Genomic DNA, 20,195 nt, shown 5'->3' with positions numbered 1-20,195 from the left:
GCTCTTTACTATCTAGAAGTGACATTACAGTAACCATGGCCTTAGAGTATGTAGATTGGTCAGTGTCATTATTTTTTTTTTAATTTTTTTTTTTAACATTTATTTATTTCTGAGACAGAGAGAAAGCATGAACAGGGGAGGGTCAGAGAAAGAGGGAGACACAGAATCTGAAACAGGCTCCAGGCTCTGAGCTGTCAGCACAGAGCCCGACGCGGGGCTCGAACCCACAGACTGTGAGATCATGACCTGAGCCGAAGTCGGATGCTCAACCGACTGAGCCACCCAGGCGCCCCAGTGTCATTATTTTAAGGGTCTGTGCCAAGTTAGCAAAATTCACTTAAATTGTTTAAGATGGCGGGAGAATTTGCATACCACCATCTCTGTGTCCATGTTGCCCAGCAGCAAGAAAGGGAGAGGGGATAGATTGTCTGCCCACACATTGCCAATTTCCTGGTCTCCTACCCTTGCATTGTCACGGTTCTCTTTCCTCAGGCTACAGCTGTGGTTCTCAGCCAGTGGTGCATGGTGGGAACACCAAGGGGCCTAAAAAAATCACTGACACCCAGGTCTCACCCCAGAGATTCTGGTTAGTGAGCAGTCCTGGGGAGAATCCCTGATCCAGGGTTTTCCTCTGCTGCCAAATTTTTTAACAAGATCCATTGTGTTGGCTGTGTGTTGGTGACAGTGGTGAGCCATTAGGAGGAGATCACAGGAGAAATACAGTCTTGGAAGGGGAAAGATGAAACAGGCAGTGGGGGCTGTCAGGGAGTGGGTAATGCATGTGGCGGTCTGAGATAGAATGTAAGGAATGGGAGAAGAAATATTCCAAGGGAGAAGAAATATTCCAAGGTTAGCCCTACGTTTATCTGTGCTTTGGTTTTTGTGCCCCTCAGGCATTTACATTGTTGACAGGCGGTTCCAGTCTCCAGATGATTCCTGCAATCAGCTAACTCAGTTTCTCTATGGATTTTGCAAACAGTCCCGCCGCCAGAGAATTATTCAAAGAAACCGAACTGAGAGGCTCTCTGATCTTCTGGATTGGAGATACTTGGGCAGAGTAAGCAAGTCTGTGATCAAGGGAGCCACTTTAAAAATCCCACTGAACTATAAAAATCGAGATTCTTGTCATAATCTACAAAGTCAACTTAGTACCATCATTGTTAAAATCTCCAGTAATGTTTTCACATACTTTTTTACTTACTACAAACTCGCAAAGTCCTAACTTCAAATCTTCATATTTAGTTTGAGCTTGTAACAGCAAATCCGTCAGGAGCTAGCTGTGATCTTACCAGTTACTCTATTGTCAGTGCTTAACTTGATGCATTACAGGTATTGGTTCATGAATATGAGGAAAACATCTAAAGAAACATTTGTATCTTGTTTGGCTCTAAGCCATAACGTGACCATATGCCTCAAATACAGTGGGAATGGGAATAACTTTGTTTTTCAAATGACAAGTACAGAAAATACCTCCTTTCAATTATGCAATAGGTTTGTAAGTACCCAGAGGTCTATATATCTTAGCACTGGATGATTTAATAAAGAATGAGTTGACTTTGCCTTCACATAATAGATCTGTTTAGATATCGCTAAACTCTCCCTGAAAAATGATAGATGTTCCATTTGCAGACTGTCTACACATGCTAATGACAGTGCCTTACAATCCTGGGTGATTAATTGTACTGTCTGCATTTTGTAATAAAACCAGAATGATAAGGCTATTACAAGTTATGTTTCTTACCTAAGGTCTGAAGCAGAATTTAAGTCCAGTTTGTCTGATTATTCAGACCCCACCTTTTCCCCATGTTATACTGCTTTTCTGTGGAATGAAGCCAGTGTTTTCAGTCCTCTTAGTGCTCAATTCAGAGTTTTCAGTAAGGTCAGTATGGCTTTTCCCTCCAACATTTGTTTTAAGTTTATTTATTTATTTATTAGAGAGAGAGAGAGAGAGGGAGAGAGAATCCCAAGCAGGCTCTGTGCTGTCAACGTGGAGCCCAATGCAGGACTTGAACCCATGAACTGTGAGATTATGACCTGAGCTGAAACCAAGAGTCTGATGCTCAACTGACTGAGCCATCCAGGTGCCCCTCTCTCCAACTTTTTGTAGTATTTCTTTACCTATTCACTGGAAAATAATAAAACTATAAACTCATTTTTTTCTGTTTTTAAATTTAGGGTGAATAGGTATTACCACTTTATTTTTTTTTTTAATTTTTTAACGTTTTTATTTATTTTTGAGACAGACAGAAAGCGTGAACAGGGGAGGGGCAGAGAGAGAGGGAGACACAGAATCTGAAACAGGCTCCAGGCTCTGAGCGGTCAGCACAGAGCCCGACGCGGGGCTTGAACTCATGGACCATGAGATCATGACCTGAGCCGAAGTTGGACGCTTAACCGACCGAGCCACCCAGGCGCCCTGGTTTTACCACTTTAAAAATGGATTTTATAACTAGGAGAATAAGATTTTACATAATAACTTAGTTACTGAAATATATAATTTTTTAAACCTGTGAATTGGTTTTCTATCACAGTATTATCAACATGCCAGGTACCTGACATTAAGCAGAGCTTTTCCAGATAAATTCCATATGGAACCTACATCACCACCAACAGTAAGTGTTTTATGTATTGTGGATTTGTTTTGAAAGCTAAATTTCTTATGTATGGTAAGTCCTACCAATACCTTTGAATTTAGAAGTAGTTAAATACACAAACTATTATACTTTTTTCATAATTTTGCCCTAAAGCAAAGAATAGAGGAACCAACAGATCAGACCAAGTCAAAGCCCTTGATTCAGAGTTAGCCTTATGCAGATGGGCAGACAGTCAACTAATTCATGTTGTTGGAGAAGCACCCCCACATTAAAACTCTCCCTGCTTTAGTGCTTGAAACTGCTTTGTTAGACCCCCATTCTCTTGAGAGTTATTGAGACATGAACTGCCCTGTTTTCATGGCCAGTGAACTCGCTATCCAAGGAAATGTTGAGATACAGGTGAGTACTTGGCAAGAGAAAGAGTGAATTCAGGAACCACAGGAGGAGTTGGATTAGATGAGTATTCATGTACCAGTCAGCAGTGCCCCCAGGAGTCTTCTGAAGTTCACTTAGATATCTATATTCATGAGACCAGCATAGGCTACTTGTCACCACATTCTCTTAGAAGGATATAAGATAGGAAACACAGCTTGAAGTAGGGCAGCATCAGACATTTCTCTTCAGTGGGATTCATTCTTACAGCCGTCTACATAGCAGTCCAAAAGTTACACTTCTTTGCCACCCTATCCACCAGGTAAAAGCTTAGGTGTAAAAAGGATGAAACCTATATTATTAGGTATGAGATCTATCTTAGCTTAGTAGTTTTATGCCTCCCCCCCCCCCCGCCCCCGCCCAGGAGCCAATATCTCACAGCTTCCATGATCTCCACAAAGAATATGTACAGTTATAAGAGTCATCAAATTCAGGGATTCCCCAAAGCTATAATCCTTGTCAAGTATTTATAAATCCTCTGAGTTCAGATGTAATCTCCCAGTCAGGAGTCACTTTTACCATAATCAATTTTGCTTAATAATACAACTTATGGTCTACCTCCATCAGGCCTCAAGGGAAATGGATCTAAAAAGTTAACCCAAGGTAGAATTTGCCCATATGGAAAATGACAGGGTTTTTAAAACCCTTCAGAATACAAATTCCAACTCTCATGTTCATGATTTTAACAGGGTTAATTGCTTAGCTTATTTAGAGGCAGTCACTCTACTTGATGGTAATTCACCTATATTCATCCATTTATTCAACGTATTCAATTAGTAAGTATTGAGCTCCTGCTTTGAGCCAGGTCCTAAATGCATGACTCAGCTCGTTTTTTCTTTTCTTTTTTATTGCTTTCAGGCAAAATATCTGAACCTTGCAGTGATTGTATAGGTATGACATGATAATAATGTGCACAAATAGTTGACATACAGAGTGACGAGGGCTGCAACTATTTTATACAGTTGTCCTCCCTGGTCAAGCATGTGTGCTCTTAAAGGGCAAGAATCTTGGTTTTCATCTTTGTTTCCTCAGTGACATTAGGGTGCCAGACCCATAGTTGTGCTTAGCTCTTGTTTAACAAATGAGTTATCTGAGTGAATCTTAGGTAGAAGGGCAATTTGATTAAATCTAGTGATATTTACTCATTAACTGAACTAAAAGTAACTGGTGGAATTTCAGGGTAAACTAAGTGACCTGGCTTCCAGGATTCTTTCTAATGGTGGCTGTCCATGCATGTCCAGAATGCCGATATTCTGCAATTTCATTGAGCAAATCTGAAAAGTGACATAGATACTGAGAATATCAGCAGCGTAACATGACAGTTGATATTAAAGGATCTGGAGTGATCATAGCCCTGATACAAATCTTTGCTCTAACACAGGGTCATGCTGTGTGACCTTGGGCAAGTCATCTGACCTCTCTAATCCTCAGTTGTCTCTGTATGTGGGAAAAACAAATTTATTGGTGTTGTTACTAGGAATAAGTAAGATAACATAGGTAGGTAGGTAGGTAGGTAGGTAGGTAGATAGATGGCACCTGGCACATTTCAGTGCATTATAAAAGGAAGTTATTTATTTAATGAATCTCTCCTGAGCTTGCTGGTATCAGAATCAAAATAAATCAAAGATAATAGCTCATGAACAGACCATAAAAAATATCCAACTATGCTTTTTTATTAAATGCACATGCAAAGTGTTTACAGCACTGGAAAACTCAAGGAGTCATTATAGTGTTTGTGACTTATTTTTGTCTTTGGCAGACAGAAGGATTTAAATATCCCAGGCCTTCCTCAGTTCCACCTTCCCCTTCAGGGTCTCAGGTCTCTAGTCCTCAGAGCAGTGATGTGGAAGATGAAGAGGATGAGCGCTACAATGAGGAAGAGGAGGCTGAAAGGGATCGGTTAAATATCAAGTCGCCATGGTCTCTGGGCCGTGTTCCTCGTGGAAAGAAAAAGCTGCATGGTGAATACAAGAACTGAATTCCACGCTTGTAGAACAGAACTAATGTAGTAAGAACATAGTAAGAATGATTACTTTAAGACATGAAAATGCTACAGATTTCTTTTTCTTCTTCCATTACAACAGGATTTATTCTCTGCCTCCAAAGGGGAGAAAATTAAGTGAATGGCAATTTTGTAATTTCTAATAAAGTCCAAGTTATTTTCCCCTACTCCTTTTTCCCCAGTAAATTTAGGCACGAGGAAGAGTGTTCATTAAAGGAGGAAGACTAGATGTGGGGTGTTGTTGTTGTTGTTGTTGTTGTTTTAAGTAGGCTACAAATGTGGGACTTGAATTCACAACCTTGATATCAGGACCTGAGCTGAGATCAAGAGCCAGATGCTTAACCAACTGAGTCACCCAGATGCTCTTAGAAATGTTTTTAAAATGGTTAATGTCAGCAATAAGAATTTTCATTTGCTAGTGTTTATTTTTAAGTGATCATCACCATAATCCTTTGCTTAGTATTTATACAGCTTCCATAACTACCAAACAAGCCTCCCAGTTTCCCCACAAAGGATCCTGACCTCAGCCCTGAATGTCTACTACAAACATATTTTAATTAACTCAGTCTTTAGTGATTATTTCCATGTTTCACATGAGTCAGAACCATGAATTTCTATCTAGCTTTGTAGATAATCAAAATCCGTAAGAAAACAAGCTACCTTAAATCCAGATCCTGATACCTATTCGTGCATATTTACAAGGTCACGTCTCAATGATGGGAAGATGTTACCATCTGTACTATGCCATCTGACTGAAACAATCTTTCTGTTCTTTGAAAGGAAAGCTTTTTCAAAAACTTGGTCAATCAATGAGTCTTCTATAAATGATGAATTGTTAAATCCAAATGAATTAGTATGTCAATATCAACATATCAATTAAGCTTTCATTGATGTCTTGTAAATAAGACATTTAATAAGATAACTTGTAGAAAGCACCTACTATGAAATAGTGCCTTGTAACGGATAACATTTAAAACTGTCTTTTAAAAAATTAGCAAAAAGAAAATATAGAGTCTACTTAATTATAATAAGAACAATGTTTCTAAACACATCCATGATGTGCTTAGGGACATTGTTGAGTGATTGTAAACATATCTTTGTTTTACATGTAATTAAACCTAAGAGCTCCTGGGTGGCTGTCCGTTGAGTGTCCGACTCATGGTTTTGGCTCATGTCATGATCTCACGGTTTGTGGGATCGAGGCCTATGTTGGGCTCTGCGCTGAGCACAGAGCTTGTTTAGGATTCTCTTTCTCTCTCTATCTCTGCCCCTCTCCCACTCTCTCTCAATATAAATTTAAAAACTTTAAAAAAATTATTAAATGTAATTACTTCTAAATAGGCAAAAAAAAAGAAAAAAGAAAAAAAGAAACCACCTTCATTCTTGGATTATTTTTTTTTCCCCCACAACTTGAGTATTGTTACATTTAGATCACAGTGAAAACCTTGGCTGGCATATCAGTTGACCTAGATCTGCAGAGCTTTTAAAAAAGTTTTAGTCTGTTCAGTGTGGGATTGTTGATGGCAACAAGGGAAGAATAACAACTACCGTGGTGGGTCTGGGTTGAATGGCTCAGGACTAGGGGAAAACTGTAATCTAGCTCTCCACTGCTTGCCCCATTGATGAGAACAAAGGCAAGAAAAATGCAGTTTATGTTAAATCTCCTTACAGCCTGCAGCCCACTGATAGATGCAGGACATGACCGCCTCAAGGGGTTCACGGCTGCCTTAATGCCTTAATGTTTATATTTCATTAAAGACTAAAAGCAACCTTATCTTGACAATAGCTAAATCTTCAAGGTCCTGCAAGACCCTGCTTTCAGCATACAAAAATTTCTTGGAAACTTATGTTACCTCTACCCCACCCCCCTCCACAAAATTAAAATATATAATCAGTCATCCCTCATATTTGTAGATACAGCTCTTTCTGCCCATGGGTCCTGTCCCCATGCTATAATAAATCACCTTTTTGCACCAAAACTATCTCAGAAATTCTTTCTTAGCTGTTCGCTCTCAAACTAAAACTTCAAATCGCATCACTATTGTTAAGAAAAAGTAGATGAATGGTGGATATATGCCATAAATCAGGTCACAGTGGAAGATGATTGCAAACTCACCTCATTTAGGGCCCAGGAGAAAGGGAAATAAATTACCTAAAGCCTAATCCTTGAAATATGTCCTGTGCATGCCAAATTAACCCAACATCTGCAGAGCAGTTTGGGAAGGTCTGCACAGGGAGTCAGAAAATAGGAGATGGATTTGTATTATAATGTAGATATTCACTTGCTGAAGTGCCAGAAAGATCTCATTATAAAAAGGGGTTTCAGTGTTAACAATAACAATGAAAATATATTCCTAGTAAGGGGGCACAATACGTCTATTCAAATGATACCCTTGGTTGGTAACTGGTTAGTCTATTGTTATTGAAAGCATGAGATTTCCTCCATAAAATAGCTTCTTAATAAAACATTTTAAAATTCAAGTGCTTTTTTTTTTTCTGAAAGAATAGTTCTCTGATTAGAAAGGAGTACAAATGATAGAGTGTATGGAAATACACTGACTTGCAAACACCTATTTTTTTTAATGTTTATTTATTTGAGCGAGAAGGTGTGCACACACATGCGTGCGCACACACACACACACACACACACACATGAGTGGAGGAGGGGAAGAGACAGGGAGAGAGAGAAAGAGAGAGAGAGAGAGAGACAGAGAGAGAGAGAGAGTCCCAAGCTGGCTCTGTACTGTCAGCACAGAGCCTGACACGGGGCTGGATCCATGACACTGGGATCATGACTGAACTGAAATCAAGAATCAGACACTTAACTGATGGAGCCACCCAGCGCCCCAGCCAGTGCAAAGCCAGTCATGTTTCTACCCTGGACTCGGTCCTCTATTCAGACAGCTGCTGCCACTGGACTCCATCCCCTTGCTCCAGTCATTTACTGTCCTTTTCCCAAGACTGACAAAGCCAGGTGAAGAGCAACAAATAGGGCTGTTAGTAGGTGACTCTGTTTCTAGCATAGTGCCTTATACACAGTTGTTGCACAAATGAATGGTCTTATTGGGAGAAACAGAAGTGCAAGAAAATGGATGTTTTTCAAGAATGTATGTCTTCATAAATTGGAGTACAGGAACCATACAAAATAGTGTGTGCCTGACCAGCCATCAAGACATGTTTCATGCATTGCACCACCCTTCCTTCCATGTCAAGAGTTAGGGTGCGCAGAGCTGGTTTTATATATACTGATGAGACTAGAACATGTGACAAGTGCTCTGCTAATAGTTTCCCACAAGGAGGACTCAGGAGAGGGACTGGTCAAGGTGCTTGGAGAGGTCCAAAGGGTGAAGATATACTTCTATGAAGACATGTGAGGGATACAAAGAAGAGGTCATATTAGAAATAAACTCTTACTAATGGAATTTATAGTCCAGTAAGAGGAAACCAACAGGTGACATCCCCACTTCCCTTTCTCCTGGTGCTGAAGCAAAATAATGTAACTTATTTTGATTACCCAATCAAGGTTGATAGGATACAGATGTTTATTTCTCATAACCAGATAAAGGGGAAATGCTAGTTGGAGGCTGGTTTTAACATGCCAGGGCCTCTGCCGTCCCTCTCCTCATGGGATCATTATGGTGCTGTTGGGGGAGAGGAGGCACCCACTGGGGAAACCCAGGGGAAAAAAGAGTAATTGAGAGCCCATGCTGGGGGCCAGATGGCAAAAGGTGAGAAAGGATACAGAAGCAAACAGGGAAGAGCAGTGGACACTGTCCTGTCCAGTGGGAGCTGTCCACCTGAAGGAAGTGGTATTCTAGGACATGGATGTGACTTGCAGGCAGGTATTTCCCAATTTTAAAATATAAGCCATACAATGTGAACATTTTTTGTTCATTTCAGTTTTGAAAAAGATAGAAATAAAGAGAACTGAAAAATATCCCAAGACAGACAGAATGTTATAGCAGCTGGGCAGAGGGGCCTGTATGCAACTACTATGTTAATCAGCACATCTGTATGGCAGAACAACATTCAAGGAATTCAGGTGCCTATAATATACTTGGTATTCTATACAATATTAATAGTATTATAATATAACACTGCATTATTTTAATAGCTGTTGGTCATTTCGAAGGTTTTTTTTAATGTTTATTTTTGAGAGAGAGAGAGAGAGAGAGAGAGAGACAGAGCACGAGTGGGGGAGGGGAAGAGAGAGAGGGAGACAGAATCCGAAGCAGGATCCAGGCTCTGAGCTGTCAGCACAGAGTCTGACGTGGGGCTCAAACTCACGGACCACGATATCATGACCTGAGCCAAAGTCAGACACTTAACCAACTGAGCCACCCAGGCACCTCCTGAAAGCTTTTAAAAACTGTTTTAGTCTGAAATACTTGAGGTTGTTCTGCTTAGTTGTGGGAAGAATTATTTCACATGATAGGGTTTTAAAATATTCTTGGAATAAGCATGATGTTTAAATAGCCAATATGTATAAGTCTATGTCAGATGAGTAAAATCTCAATATACTGGATACAAGCACTATCTAGAAAATCCACTTTAAAGTCAATTCATAATAAATGACAGGTGCGTATATAATACCACATAGTTTTTTTAATGCTAGCATATTAGTTTTTGCAAGAGATCTGTGTTACATTAACTTGAATATAGTTTCATTATTCAATTATGAAACAAGATACAGACAAATCTTATAAGCAAGGTTTTGACTTCATAACACAGTGAAACTGTAATCTCAAGGTACAGATACATTCACAAAAAGGTATTCTTTAGCTACTGAATAATGGCTATATATTGATGACAATAAGAATTAACAATGTTTTCCACTTATGACATTTATCAATAATAGCTCTCAATTAATTAGGTCAAAAAATTAATATGGTGATCACATTCCAATTCCAAAAAAATAGGTTATTATGCTTGCTGTGGATATGTGTGTGTGTGTGTGTCTGTGTGTGTGTGTGTGTGTGTGTGTTACTGCATGTGTGTTTTTTTCCAGACAGTTTTGAACCTAAATTCAAAGTTTTGAGAAGGACCAGATTGGGCATATCACTCTGTACTGATGTTATCAGGGTGCTTTTATGTAATGTTTTAAGGTAAAATAAAGCCTAGAACTCTAGCTAATTAGAGTAAGCAGACTCTTTGAATCTGTTTAGCTGTGAAAAATGAGTTACCTCTGAAAAACTGGTTTGTTCCTTTTGTACAATGTACACAGGAACAGAGTGTGTCTCCATCTGCTTATTTCCCAGTAACTCCCAGAATTCAGGGAGATCCCCAAATAACACAAAGGGAAGCTATCCATTGTGGAGCCTTCCACCAGCTTCAGAGATCATGCCCTCTTTCAGCAACTACGCTGAAGTGTTCTTATCACAGGGCTTCTTCCCAGTCAACTCCTTCCTCTTCCCTTCTTAATTTATGTCTCCTAGATGAACTATTAAGAGAACACTCTACTCTTTCCCATCCTGCCATGCCTCCCCATGCCCCCACCCATGAAGATGGGAAAAAGGCAGAAAAGGAGAGGGAGATCTGCTGCTGAGTGACAAGACAATGCAAGGGGTAACAGAATGAAAAAAAAAAAAAAAACAACAACTGAGAATCACTAGATCAAGACAGACTCCTTTTAACAAAAAGAAAGCACACTCTAAAGAGTCGCTGGCCTTATGCTTAATTCTAAAGGGGACTAAGACACAAGGTGACCTAAACAGGACCTGAAGCAATGAAAGCAGGTGATGCTCTCGGCTAAGAACTCTACATTACCTTTGTTGCTGGAAAGAATGAAACTGGTTGTGCATGTTCCTAAGATTACAACTGAAGTAAAAAGCCTCCAAAGGCTTTATTTACATGGCTCATGTTTTCAACAAGAATGGAACTGTATTTGAATGTAATTTGGTCTATTTTCCCCAGGTTAGTAGTCTTCTAGGATTCTGGTTTGATCAAAGTTTTCTTCTCCAGCTGTGAGAAAAAAAAATACATAAAATAAACATAATTCTCCGTGTTTTAAAAGGAGAAAAGATAAGATAAAGAGAACTTTAAAAAATAAACATTTAGCCTCCTAGATTATGTTAACTCCTGCACTTTGCTATGGAGAATCAAAATAAGTGTGTTTTGATCGATTTGGTTTAAAATTTTTTCCCCTCATATCTACACACATAGGGGAACTCACATGTCACATGTCACTCTCTAGAATGAGTGAAACTATAATATGGTATGTTTGGTAGAAATCTGAAAAGGCCACATATCTTGCTTTAAGTGTGCCACATGTCTAAAATATCCACCATTAGGGATGCCTGGGTGGCTCAGTTGGTTAAGCATCCAATTTCAGTTCAGGTCATGATCTCGGGGTCCATGAGTTTGAGCCCCACGTCGGGCTCTGTGCTGGCAGCTCGGAGCCTGGAGCCTGCTTCAGATTCTGTGTCTCCCTCTCTCTCTGGCCCTCCCCTACTTGTGCTCTCTCTCCCTCTCTCAAAAATAAATAAACATTAAAAAAATTAAAATAAATAAGATAAAAAATAAAATAAAATATCCACCATTAGAACCATTAAATTGCATCAAGGCACTGTTTCCCTGTTTCCTATTAACAATGCATCCTACTTGGGAAAGATGACATGGGAATACTTCTGCACATATTCTCTTATTACCTGAGCTATACTAGGCCTGGGGAGGAAATGAAACAAAAAGAGCAGACACTTGTTAGCTGGATGGGATTGCAAAACTTTAGAGCATGAGGTATCACTTCCGGGGCAGGATAGCTAAGAAGTCAGATGATAGCAGGTTCCTGGGACTGTAACAATGGGGCAGAAGAGCTAAAACTTACCATGGTGTCAGGACTGGGAGTTGCCAGAGGAAAATGCATCTCCTAACCTTCCTTAAGATTATTTCTAGATAAGGGGAGACTGGGTGGCTCAGTCGGTTAAGCGGCTGACTTCGGCTCAGGTCATGATCTCACAGTCCGTGAGTTCAAGCCCCGCATCGGGCTCTGTGCTGACGGCTCAGAGCCTGGAGCCTGTTTCAGATTCTGTGTCTCCCTCTCTCTGACCCTCCCCTGTTCATGCTCTGTCTCTCCCTGTCTCAAAAATAAATAAAAATGTTAAAAAAAATTTTTAAAAAAAGATTATTTCTAGATAAAATCACATTCCTTTAGTTAGTTACAATATAATTCAAATGTCTGAATTACATTTTAACTTGAATGGCTAGCACATTTTAGAATATTACAGATGATGGGCTGCTCTTTAAAGAGAAGGGGGAGGGGCGCCTGGGTGGCTCAGTCGGTTAAGCGGCTGACTTCCGCTCAGGTCATGATCTCACAGTCCGTGAGTTCGAGCCCCGAGTCGGGCTCTGTGCTGACAGCTCAGAGCCTGGAGCCTGTTTCTGATTCTGTGTCTCCCTCTCTCTCTGCCCCTCCCCCGTTCGTGCTCTGTCTCTCTCTGTCCCCAAAAAAATAAATAAACATTGAAAAAAAATTAAAAAAAAAAAAAGAGAAGGGGGAAAAAAACTCTGTAAGAAGTGCATCCTTGTATATCAATTACTAAAATAAAAATTAACTATATAAAATAAGAGTCTACCAAGTAATACTTAGGGATTTCAGAATAAAAATATTAAAGGCAGCTAGTAACAAATATATCGTATGTAAATCCAAAACTTTCTCATCAATTCAAAGTAATAAAATTTTGTTCCCTTATTTCATCATCAGAAACAAGCTACTGTGGGAAACTTCAATGACTACAAAATTACATTTATTTTCCAGGGAGCCTGGTGGTTCAGTCGGTTAAGTGTCCAACTCTTGATTTCGGCTCAGGTCATGATCCCAGGGTCATGGGATTGAGCTGCATGTCAGGCTCTGCACTGAGCATGGAGCCTGCTTGGGATTCTCTCTCTCTCTACTCCTCTCCTCCACTCGTGCTCTCTCTCTCTAAAATAAAAAATTTTAAGTTATATTTATTTTCCAAAAAAGACTTGAAATTGGGACCTATAATCACACACCCTTTCCTAAAGTTTCTAATGAAGATTCTTCTTCCTCTCTTTAATTTTTTTTAATGTTATTTATTCTCAAGAGAGAGACACACACACACACAGTCACAGCGTGAGCAGGGAAGGGCCAGAGAGGGAGACACAGAATCCAAAGCACACTCCAGGCTCTGAGCTGTCAGCACAGAACCAGACATCGAACTCATGGACCGTGAGATCCTGACATGAGCCAAAGTCAGATGCTCAAACGACTGAGCCACCCAGGGGCCCCTTTCTTCCCCTCTTTGAAATTACCCCCCCCCTTTCATTCTAGCTCACTTTTTATTTATTTATTTTCTTTCTGGCTTCACACATCTTCTCAAAAACCAAATCAAAAACGTCTCCTTCAATCCATCTTCACCAGCGATCTCCTAACACATTTCAACAATCAGTAAGCGTGCCTGCCGAATGTCCAATTTAGTAAAGGTCACCTTGGATGCAGCATCCTCTATCCATGATCCAACTACTTCTCACCTTTTCATTGCAAGAGTCCTGAGAGCCAGGACAGGTAGCACTGCTTACTTCTTGTCCCCAATTCGCTCTCAACAAGGTTTCAGAAGGGGCATGGCAGGGGCAAGTAGTATCACTGGGCAGGGGCTGAGCTAAAGTCCTGTGAACTGCTATTCAGTGACCCTTCCTAGCCAACAGGATCTTCCTTCCCATTGATTTCTGTACTCTTACTAACCATTCTGCTCCATGTGATGCTTTAATCACTCCTTTCTTGGAACTCTCCATTCTTGATTTCTGGATATGCTGTTATTCTGGTTCTCCTCTTACATCCCTGCCTTCTCCTTTAAAAGTCCCTTCACTGATATGACTTTCCTCCATTCCCCTTAATCTCTAGGTACTCTCCAAGGCAAATCCTTTATTGTCTGCCCTTCTCCTGTTATATCTGAGGCCTAGAAGAGATTTCCATTTTCATGGTTTCACTCTTTATTAACTGGCTCTGAATTCCAGTAGTTCCCATATCTGACTGACCATCAGAATCATTTGGGGGAACTTTTCAAGGATACAGATTCTGAGGCCTCATTCAAGTTTTACAGAATCAGAATCTCTGGGTCTAAGGCTGAGCCATCTGTATTTTGAGGACTCTCTCCAGTTAACTCCAATGGAACCAGTCCATAGATGGATAATTGAGAACCACTGACCTACACTCCTTTACTCACTGGACTGTCTCTGTCATCTCAAACTGAACTTCCATTATATCCACAGAAATTTTCATTCCTCACCAGCATGACCATTTCAAACTCCCATAATACCACTTCCAAAATGTGCTTGTTGTGGATTCCCTTTTATCCTTTGGGTGAATAGTTACTTATTCTTCCTTCCAGGATACCTCGGAGTGGAGCCTCTCTGTCCATTCCTGACTGCTCCACCTCATCTCCTCACTTCTGTGGTTTCCTTTCACTTTCCTTGGCTTCTCCCTGATCCCCATCTGTGGTCTTTCCTGTTCAATACAATGCATTTGAGAGACGGCGAGATATAATGGAGAGAGCAGTGGAGTCACTTAGACCTGAGTTAAAATCCCAACGTGGCTTTTTACCAATTGCATGACTTTAGGAAAGTAAACACACCTCATAAAGGTTCAGTTTTCTCAGCTATAAAGGTTAGCATTCATATCTGACACACGCAGATGTTCCTATATTGTAGATATTGTTACTGTTCTTATTGTTACTCTCTGAACCATAATCATTGTTTTATTGTTACTCTCTGTGCCATAATCAGATTCATCCTCCTTCACCATGTCATCATTCTGCTGTGAACCCAGAGGACTTCTTACTGATTCTCAAACAAAGACAAATTATCTTCATTCTTCATCTCGGTTCTAGTAAGTACCTGCTATGTAATAGTGGGCAAGCTACTTAATCTTTTTGTGCCTCTATTTCCTCACCTGGAAAGTGTGGATAATAATGTCCTTACCTCCCAGGGTTACTATGAGGGCTAAAAGTATTGACCTATATCATATGCTGAAACAGCACCTGGCCCCCTGCATTATAGTAAGCCCTCAACAACTAGTAGCTCCGGGCAGTAGTAATAATAGCAGTAATGGTCGTCCTAGCTCTAACATAACCACTCCTCCTGCGTTCTGCTATTCCACTGACTGCTCACCCTATCATTTTGCTGCAAAGATTGTTCTCATTCCTGCTTCCCCTTAATCTGCTTTCTTCTCCGCCTGCCAGTTAGCTGGCGCCTAGCAGGCATAAATGCATATTTGCTCAATTAAGTATTATAATCCCCACTACCTATCCACGTTGACCTCGGCCTTGCACTGAGTTCAGAAGACCTCCAATCCCACTCTCTTGCATTTGCTTCTCATCAGTATTTTTTTTTTTCCCAAGAAAACCATAAGCTTGAAGCTGGAAAATACGTTTTGCTCTTTTTTCCTCCTCATATGGCCCATCCAATAGTAGGCACCAAGGATATGTCTTCTCCATTAGCATACGTGTCAGAGCACAAGGCCAGTAGCCTGTGCTTTGATCACCAGACCACTTGCTATATATATATATATATATATATATATATATATATATATATACTTAATATATATATATATATACTTAAAATTTTAAATTATGTCACAATATGGCATCATTACAATTTTGAGAGGGAACATTCTAGGTCTGAATAATGCTTTGATGACCTCTATTGTTAATAGTAACTAAAACTATGTACCTTGTTCCAATTAGCTCTCATAGCAACACTGCACATGGGTATCATTATTCCATTTTACCAATAATGATACTAAGACGCAGGGTCATCCAGCTAGTAAAGCAGCAGAACAAGGATTTGAACCCAGTCTGTTACATACTCCAAAGCCCTGACTTATCTAGTAGCAAGATGCCTTAATTCAACTAGTGGTTTCAATGCTACATGGACAGAGTGTCTCTATTTTTTAAAAAAATTTTGAAATGTTTATTTATTTTTGAGAGGCAGAGCACGAACTGAGGAAGGGCAGAGAGAGACACAGAATCTGAAGCTGGCTGCAGGTTCTGAGCTGTCAGCACAGTTCGATGTGGGGCTGGAACTCACCAGCCGTGGGATCATGACCTGAGCGAAGTCAGATGCCTAACTGACCAGGCCACCCAGGTGGTCCAGAGTGTCTCTATTTGAAAATTATACCTAATCTTCATATAGAAGCAGCTGTATAGGATAAATGAAAATTACACAGGTTTAGAATCTATTAGGATCAGCCGTAAGATACTGCTACATATGCAAGTAAAAACTATTTCATTGTCAACAATTTCATTTGGCCCAGTCTTTAATAGTGAGCAATTGGATTTAACATTTTTAAACCTCTTTGGCTTCAGTTTTATTAATTGTATATAATGAGGTTGAACTTTGAGCATTTTTAGTGCTAGAGTTCTAAGTGAAAATAAGGTCACAATAGGCTCTGGTTTATGAAATCAATATGAAATTCCCCAGTGTCCTCGAGGAAATGTTTTCATGTTCTTGGAGACTCACGTCAATGAGAAATGTGCTAGTGTTTATATAAGAAAGATGTCTGAATTGTTTGTGGAGGGGGGCAACTGTTAATCATATTCAAAAATCTGAACAAAGGCAACTTGGTATTCAACACAGAATCCCAAAAGTGATCAAAGCTTCCCTGTCCCGCAGTTGAAAGCAGTCACTACATTTGTACCTTCTTGTGGTCTCTGCAAGGAAGCCAGTAGCAGAGCTGCTGTCTCTGGAAGAGTTAGTAGTTGGGGATTTGGACTTCGTCTTTCTGGAGAAATAAAAGTGTAGACACATTCTTATTAGCATTTAAATATTCCTGTAGTAGATAAACCGTATTCTGATATACTATAAATAGAAAAACCCTTATAAAATAGGTTTTTGATGCCTTAGCCAAGGATGCCCCTTCCACAGAGGACTGATTTTTATGAATTGAAACATTTCACACTTCCCTTGGACGTTACTTACAATTGGTTTTGCTGTGTATTACCTATATGGAAAGGAATTTAAATATACTGCAGACAATGCCATGAAAGGAGGGTGGATTAGGATAAAGGACCCTGAGTAACTTTTCCCTTCAGAGCTTAACATGGGATGTCTGGGCAGAAACATCTGGATGGGATGGATCCTCCTTGGAGTCTCGACTACTTCCTCTCTCATTCGTTCAAAGCAGTTTGAAATAATAATCTATATTCTTGGCCACACATAAGGAAAATAACAGTCCCTGGCCCTACTCTTAATGGCCCCTGCCTATGAACTATTTCCGGTTTTGAGCTGCTTTAGAGCCCTTTCTAGTAATGAATAGGAGCGTACATTTGAAGTTTCCGGGAAAAACACTAGTTTAATAACAAGGCATTGAAGAGGAAACCGTGTAAAGGTCTTGCCAAAAGCGGGGAGGTACATTTAGGGGCAGTTGCACAGTTCTCACTCCTCCTCCTCCTCCTTGACTCCTCGAACATGAAGCCCAGGCCTGGCCTGTCTCTGGATAACCCCGACCCCCGGGACCTCTGCACACCCGTCGGCCAGAGGGCGGTCGGAGCAGCCGAGGCCCAGTTCAGCTTCGGGAGCGTCAGCCCCAGCCTCAGCCGCGCACCAGTGCGCGGTGCCCTGGCTGCCAGCTTGGACTCAGCCCTGGCTGGCTCTCCCCCAGGGTGGCCCCGGAGCCACGTCCCTCCCGGAGCGGAGCCGCAGTTCGGCGCCTGGCCGAGCGCGCCCTGCCCGCTGAGTCCTGCTGCCAGTCTCCAGACCGCCCCCCTCTCCTTGGCTCACTCACCCGGGGGCGGCCGGTCCGAGAGGTCCTTCTTCCGACTCTGGTCCGAGATGAAGCGGCGCCCCTCTGCAAAGGCGATACGCGGGGCTGAGCTGGCCGGCTAAACACTCAACAATCGCGGTTAAAATGGGCTCCGCGCCGCGGGTCCCCAGGTCAGGAGGGGTGGGTCCGCGGCGGCGGCCTGGGTCCGCGCGGGACAGCCGGTTTTCGGGCGCTCGTCGCGCACCCCCGGACTGCACCAAGCGCCCTTTACCAGAGCCCCGCCCCTGCGCTGCCCGCCCCCAGACGAGCCCTGCCCCCACGCCTGTCTGCGCCGAGCCGGGACCGGCCCGAGCACTTCCTGCACCTGCTGCACCCAGCCAGTACCTGCCCGCGCCCGGCCCGCCGCGGCGCATGGGCTTTGGAGCGGTGGTCGGGTTCACAAGCCCGTGGGGTGTTTCCCAGGCCAGTCTGCAGTCTTCCTGTGCGGCAAGAGCCAGCAACCCTCCACTTGAGGATGGAGAATTTCTAACAATCAGGGAGTCTTTTTCTTCCGTTGCCACACCCCCCACCCCCACTCTGTCCTGCAGGATGACCTCGGCTCTTAAGGGAACACACTCGATATTACTTTCTCCCCACGCATCTATCCCACGGATTCTTACACCCCTAAAGATCTTCCTTTATTGATGTAGGGAGAGCAAAGTATTTGGAACGTACGTGCACCCTTCAGATAGAGCATAGATTGGGGAGTCCAGTTCCTTCTCTCAAAGAGTCCCTACAACCCAGGTAGAAGAGAAAAGCGGTTAATAACACAATGTAGCCCAGTCCTCTATTAGCAAAAAGAAAGAAAGAGGGGGAGGGAGGAAGGGAGAAGAGAAAAAAGAAAAGAAAAGAAGGAAGGGAGGGAAAGAACATCCAGGAGCCTCGGTGTTTGCGTTTGATTACCTGTGGCGCGCTGTTGGAATTTCCTATGAAAGAAAACACTAGAAAAAGAGCCAAGGTTGTTGCCACCACACTTCTGAGTCCCTACAAGAAAAGATCAAAGAAAGTAGTTTCTGTGCCTATAGGATCTTCTACTCCATTACACCCGAACAATTACAAACCTCTTACTTTTCGACGTGCTCTATTTTTGATAATTATTTTTAATAACACTTAGCATGTGGGGGAGAGGGTGATTCCCTAGTCTACCTTGTAATTAATACGCAAGGGAGTTCTCTTTGTAAGAAAAAGTAGAAATATGTTATTTCCATTAATTCACTCAAATGACTGATTTTTTTGAAGTAAAATCAAATGATTTTTATATTTTAAGGCATATTGTTTAAATATCTGTTAGCTTATAAAATGCTTATTAAAGGTAAAATGGGTAAGAAACTATAAAGCGTTTCATAAAATAGCTTAAAAGTCTCAAGTAAGTAAAACTTCTACTTACCTTCATGTTCTGCTCCTTTCCAGGACCTGAGGTAACTACAACTTTGCCTGTCAGTTTTCTAATCTTGTTCTGAGAGTGGGGCTTTTAAATCTTAGTGTCTAGGACCCCTCCGGATCTTCAGCAGAGTCAGGGAGTCCATAGGGACTTCTTGTCAGTATTCAAGATTGAGAGGATCTGATGATTTTTCCAGGGAGATTCATTTGCAGGAAGTAGAGAAATGATTGATGAGTGGGCATCACTTAGATACTGACCACATCAGCCAGGAGATATCCTGAATATATCAGAATCATCTTTTTTTGCTTTTCCCACTAGCTTCCCAAAGTAGTTATTATTAGTAGTAGAGACAATGATTAACAAGCCCAGGCTGAATCAAAAGTAAATGAATACAGTAAGCAAACTTGTTTTGGGTAGCTAGCTATCAAAGCTATCACTGATGACTAAAGATGAATCCTTTGGGCAGAAATGAAAAGGTTAGGGGATCTCAATGGAATTTTACATCAATCCTTCACCTAAGTATCCATTTGATTCTTTAACAAACATTTATTAAAAGCCTACTATGTATTGGACATTTCTTCTTTTAGTTCAAGGGACACAGCCATGCATTAAAAAGACACCTTCTCTGCTGTGATCAAGCTTATCTTCTTCCAGTCAGGGGAGAAATACCGTAAACTAGTAAACAGGTAACTAAGGTAATTTAAAACTGTTTTAAATGCTTTATAAAGTAAAAATAAGCTAGGTGATGTGATAAGGTAAGTGGTGGGCTGGTTTAGGGAAGGCAACAATTGAAGGGGTCTGGAAGGATCAGGTAGAGTCAGACATGAGATGAGTTAGAGTGAGAATTAGTGTAACAGGCAGAGTAAAGAAAAGCAAAATCTTGGGATGACAAAGAGCTTGGCTTGTTTGAGGAATAGGGAGGAGACCAATGAGGCCAAAGCTAAGTTGGTCACAGGGTGATAGGCGAGAGCACTTGGAAATGAGGTTGGAGAGGAAGAATTGGACCAGTTCATGTGCAAACATGGTTAT

General features: G+C 41.3%; 2 protein-coding genes across 4 annotated transcripts in view; one reads left to right on the top strand and one right to left on the bottom strand.

Moving 5' to 3' along the window:
- GYS2 (glycogen synthase 2) overlaps positions 1-5,257 on the top strand; it is a 50,535-nt gene extending 45,278 nt beyond the window's left edge. Inside the window, exons 14-16 of one of the 2 annotated variants that reach the window (XM_019834666.2) lie at positions 894-1,057; positions 2,532-2,612; positions 4,838-5,257. In XM_019834666.2, coding sequence (XP_019690225.1) covers positions 894-1,057; positions 2,532-2,612; positions 4,838-4,930 — 338 coding nt within the window. In that variant the 3' untranslated portion in view covers positions 4,931-5,257. Of the gene's footprint in view, positions 1-893; positions 1,058-2,531; positions 2,613-4,785 lie in introns of both variants that reach the window. The other variant, XM_003988486.5, reaches the window with a different exon arrangement.
- Positions 5,258-9,613: 4,356 nt separating this feature from the next.
- SPX (spexin hormone) lies at positions 9,614-19,476 on the bottom strand. Of its 2 annotated transcripts, none has more exons than XM_045061532.1 (6): positions 19,173-19,228; positions 18,689-18,769; positions 18,461-18,518; positions 17,768-17,830; positions 16,682-16,765; positions 9,614-10,989 (listed from the first exon to the last, which is right to left on the bottom strand). In XM_045061532.1, exons 1-6 carry the CDS (start codon positions 19,176-19,178, stop codon positions 10,943-10,945), a joined length of 339 nt encoding a protein of 112 aa, XP_044917467.1. In that variant the 5' UTR covers positions 19,179-19,228; the 3' UTR covers positions 9,614-10,942. The 2 variants fall into 2 exon arrangements, with proteins under 2 accessions (XP_044917467.1, XP_044917468.1); XM_045061533.1 differs by lacking the exon at positions 9,614-10,989 and adding an exon at positions 15,623-16,182 and having other exon boundaries at positions 19,173-19,476.
- Between the last annotated feature and the right edge of the window lie 719 nt (positions 19,477-20,195).

The sequence above is a fragment of the Felis catus genome, chromosome B4 (genome assembly GCF_018350175.1).
Source record: "Felis catus isolate Fca126 chromosome B4, F.catus_Fca126_mat1.0, whole genome shotgun sequence".
NCBI lineage: Eukaryota > Metazoa > Chordata > Mammalia > Carnivora > Felidae > Felis > Felis catus.
The sequence above is the reverse complement of the archived record's forward strand: the minus strand, read 5'-3'. Positions and strand labels throughout refer to the sequence as shown.

Coding starts and splice junctions, on each gene's coding strand:
- SPX (XM_045061532.1), bottom strand. Junction 17,831..18,460: donor GCTCTATCTGAAGGGTGCAC/GTACGTTCCAAA, acceptor TCGCCTTTGCAG/AGGGGCGCCGCTTCATCTCG. Junction 10,990..16,681: donor CTTGCAGAGACCACAAGAAG/GTACAAATGTAG, acceptor TTTTTCTCACAG/CTGGAGAAGAAAACTTTGAT.